General features: G+C 34.8%; 1 protein-coding gene across 1 annotated transcript in view; it reads right to left on the bottom strand.

Annotated features, from left to right (window-relative positions):
• Nucleotides 1–2,339, bottom strand: part of sp4 (sp4 transcription factor) — an 8,960-nt gene extending 6,621 nt beyond the window's left edge. The window contains exons 1-2 of the mRNA XM_016459262.1: nucleotides 1,666–2,339; nucleotides 1,299–1,385 (exon numbers count right to left, since the gene is read on the bottom strand). Coding sequence (XP_016314748.1) covers nucleotides 1,299–1,385; nucleotides 1,666–1,672 — 94 coding nt within the window. The 5' untranslated portion in view covers nucleotides 1,673–2,339. The remainder of the gene's footprint in view (nucleotides 1–1,298; nucleotides 1,386–1,665) is intronic.
• Nucleotides 2,340–4,414: the final 2,075 nt, after the last annotated feature.

Below are 4,414 nucleotides of genomic sequence, written 5' to 3'. Positions count from 1 at the left end.
CACACACACACACACACACAAACACACACACACACACACACACAGTGAGATGTCAGTGTCAGCAGATGTGGGCGGGTTCACAGGAAGAGTAAGTGGGCGTGTGAACCACAGTCTCTCCATTTACAATCGAGGCCTCCAGAGACAAACTCACTCAAAAAAACTAATTTGAAGGCTTTTCTGTTAAAACCCATAAATACTACACACACAAACATTTCAAGTATAGTGCGCTGCAAAAGTCTAAAATCACTAGTGAAAATTATTCTAAAATGTTTTCCATGACAAATAATATTTAATATTTGCAAATATATAGATATTTACATTATAATTTACATTTTATTATATGTTTTATAAATATTTATTTATATTTCATTCTTATTTATACTATATAAATATTATATTATTTATTGTAATATTTAATTTTAATTTAATCTAAATTATACTATATATATATATATATATATATATATATATATATATATATGTTTACCAATTAAATATATTTGAGTGAAAATAAAGAATTTGAAAATATATTTTGCTCATAATATTATTATTATTTTAGTAGCAACAGCACTGGGGCTGACGTGACATTTTTTTTTAACATCCTCTTTGTAAATAAATAAAAATTATTTATGCATATTATATTATAATAAATATATCTGAGTGAACATATACAAGAATTTGCAAATATGTTCTGCTTATTTTATTTTTATTTATTTATTGCTTTAATGAAAACAGCACTGGAGCTGACATGAACAAAATTATATTATTTATATTTACAAATAAAAAAACATTTGAGTGAAACATGTATAAGAATGTATTTTTCTTATTTATTTATTTGTTTTTGCTTTAATGGAGCTGACATAAAACATGATTATCATGTACTGTTGTCACAAATGTGCTTACATTTAATTGGTGACCAGGAAACGGAGCAGATTCTTAAATGTGTATCTTTTATTTGATGCCATTATCTTTCTTTGCCTTGGATTTTCAGTTTATTTCCAGGTTAAAACTAGATTTCAAACACGAGAATGCAGTTTTAGACTTTGGGACACCACTGCATGCTTGTGCAAAATCCTTGTAAGGAAACATTTGTCCCAGTTCTGAAATGCTAAAGATGAAAAGCGTTACCTAACACAGTTCACAAATGCTTTATCGAAGTATTGCGAAGCATAACAGGTTAAGACAGGAACAGTGTGAGTGTGTGTAACTGTGCACCGAAGCGCCCTGCAATAATCAGGAAGTGCTTTTGGTGCAGAAACAAGTGGGCACTTAACAAGTCAAACTTGACATTTGTGATACCTGCGATCCAGAACTTTTTCCTTTCGTCCCAACTTCATCTCCGCCTGCTTTCCCCCCATCTGTGGCCATGGCTTGCTTCTTTTGATCTGTGAAAAGTCAAATGTCAAACCCAAAGCAAGAGTTGGGAGTTGAAAATTAAATGCAATGCAAAGCATGATATAATGCAAAACCCTCCTAGACCTCTAAACACATCAAAGCAAGCTCTCCAGTCCCTTACAGGCATTGCACAAGACCCAAAACTGATCAATGGGCACAGATAAACAGCAGATCCCGCATGCAACTCGGGGGACAGCGATGGAGAGATGGCACAGACGCACGCATGGAGAATGAAGGGGTGGAGACGCATAAGGAGGGGAGGGTACGTACCACTCATTCCGCATGAATGAAACCCGGAGAGGAGTTGTTTAAGAGAAAAAAAGGCCGGACGCCGTGGAAGGCAGGCAGCAGCCCAGCAGAAGGACGGCCTATTTTCTCCAGCGGCCGCAGAGTGTGGCGCAGCTCTGACGCACGGACCCACCCCGTCAGGAAGGGCGGTGCCAATGCAAAAACACCCTCAATAACGGAGCACAAAATACCAGGCGAGTCCGAGCGGGTCGGGTCGAACGGACGCGGGCCTTATCTGCGCTGTTAAATAATATTCCTGCGCGGATCTGTCAGAGAGCTCCGTCTGCGCGAAGGCCCACCCAATTTCAATTTAAATATCTATGAATGCCGAACCATCACGCCCGGGCTATTCCGCTCCGCTTTTTTTCTCTCCCGGATGTATCTGTGTGAGAATATTCGGCGGAATTCACTCCTGGATTCACTTTTTTGATGCACAATTGCGTTTGAGGCACACTCTAAAATTGCTGTGGCTTTTGTGGGCGGACGCTCCCCTCCCACATATTCAGATTGGATGAGCGTGGTGACGTTTGGGGCTTGTAGTTTCAAAGCGCCCGGCGTGCGTTGGGATTCAACACGCCGCGAACTACAAGTCCCGTGATGACGCGAGTGACGCCGCGTAAGGGGGTGTTATCAGTTCGGTTGTTCGGACTGAAGAAGGACGGGCTTTTGTGGTAACTGGGGGTTGGGCGAATGGAAACGGGTGGAGAAACACGAACCACCGGGCCAGTTCGGCGAAACACACGCCCTGAAGCTCTATCACGACTGTTAAATGAAATAAATAAATTAAATAAATAAATAAAAATTCTTTGCAATGGCGACACCTGAAAGTGTTTGTACACTTAAAAATGTGTGAATGGCATTGCATTGCATAACCACGTGGCGCTTATTTTAAACAAATACAGCGCAAGAGATGAACTACTGATGAACACATTAATTTTTATCTGAATTATCACCACTCTGTAGGTTATTTAACCATGCATTTCTGTCTTTGTCTTTCAAACGCATTAAAATGCACAAATCCACAAACTTTTTTTTTTTTTTTGGTCATCTGATTCTCTTTCACCTATAGTATATATTTACTTGAAGCACACCTGAGATTTCAAAATAAATATTTTAATAATTAGTTATCACATTTGCATGTTATTTGGTTCCCTGGCGTTGGTTATGATCACATGACATGCAGGCAAACAAAAAAATATGTAATTTTCTCAGTAAGTTTTTAAATTTTGATTGATTTTAAAATTATTTATTTTAATTTAACATTTTTATGATTTCATTAATGATTAGCTTTTCACTAAACCCCTTTCAAACCTTGACATAATAGCATGTTTAATGCACTTTATGTTGTTAATAACAATGAATGGAACATATTTTCTTAACTCTTTGCATTTTTATGTCAATATGGCACAGGATTATCCTATCTAAATCAATGCGATAAACGAGGTAGTAAAAGTAATCTAAAAGTAGTCTGATTATATTACCTAAAATGTGTAATGTAACGGATTACGTTACTTGTTGTCATGTAATTTGGAATCAGTAACGGATTACCCAGCTCTACTGACTTCATACATTCACTAAAAACAAAGCCATTGCTCTTTGTTTCCTGTTCTAGCTTTCTAATAAATATGGCATTGTGCATTATTAACTGTGAACTGCATGTTCCTCATTTGTAAGTAGCTCTGGATAAAAGCATCATAGCCTACGTGTAAGTTAATGAAAAGATAGTTATGCAGCATTTCAAGTTCAAGTTCAAGTTCAAGTTGAGCTTTATTGTCATTCTGCTGCATGTGGGGACATACAGTGGAACGAAATGTCGTGCCTCACAGGACCACGGTGTTACATAAATACAGGCATACAACAATGAAGTAAAACAGTAAAAACCTATACAGTAAAGCAGTAAAAACCTATACACAACTAACCTACTGACTGATTTTGATTATAAATATACTATATATATATATAAATGTTTACCTATACATAAGTTAAAAAAATACAGACTATACGGATGCTTCACATAATACTGTACATGTGCAAAGAGCTGACGCTCTTTTTTTTTATTTGAGCTGACGCTTGATATTTAGTTAATTCTATAAAGTTTTCATATACTGTGCAAGTAAGATGCACAGTCTTTGTGGCCACCAATTATCTTCTAGCATACAGCATACATTTAAGTACAGAGTAATATTAATTAACTATATGTACTTACATTAGGATTAAGGTTTGGCTTAGGGTTACTTGCATGTATTAATTAGGCATCATTTATTGTTATTAAAATAGTAAGTACATGTAACGTGTAATAAGAATTTTTGTAATTTTTATTCCACAGCGGGGAAAAAAATCAGAAAAGATGCACAGTCTTTATGGCCAGCAATTATCTTCTAGCATACAGCTTGAACATTAGATCTTCTGTTTATTCGGTTAATATATTTAATATTATTTGTATTGTTATTTATATTTTCAAAACAATTTCTTGTGAAATTGAAAATATAGCCTATATATTTTTGCTGATATTATTATTATTGTTGTTGTTGTTTTAATGACAGCGGCACTGAGCATAATTATAACATTATCTTTGTAAAATTATATTTCTTATTTAGATTTAAGTGAATTTGAGAAAGTCAGTTTTAATCTGTATTTAAATATATTTAATATTATTATATATTATAATATATGTGATCTATAATATATATATATATATATATATATATATATATATTTTTTATATAAAATA

The sequence above is a fragment of the Sinocyclocheilus anshuiensis genome, unplaced genomic scaffold, assembly GCF_001515605.1.
Source record: "Sinocyclocheilus anshuiensis isolate Anshui unplaced genomic scaffold, SAMN03320099.WGS_v1.1 scaffold1172, whole genome shotgun sequence".
In the NCBI taxonomy this organism is placed as follows: Eukaryota; Metazoa; Chordata; class Actinopteri; order Cypriniformes; family Cyprinidae; genus Sinocyclocheilus; species Sinocyclocheilus anshuiensis.
This window is presented reverse-complemented; position numbering and strand designations above follow the sequence as displayed.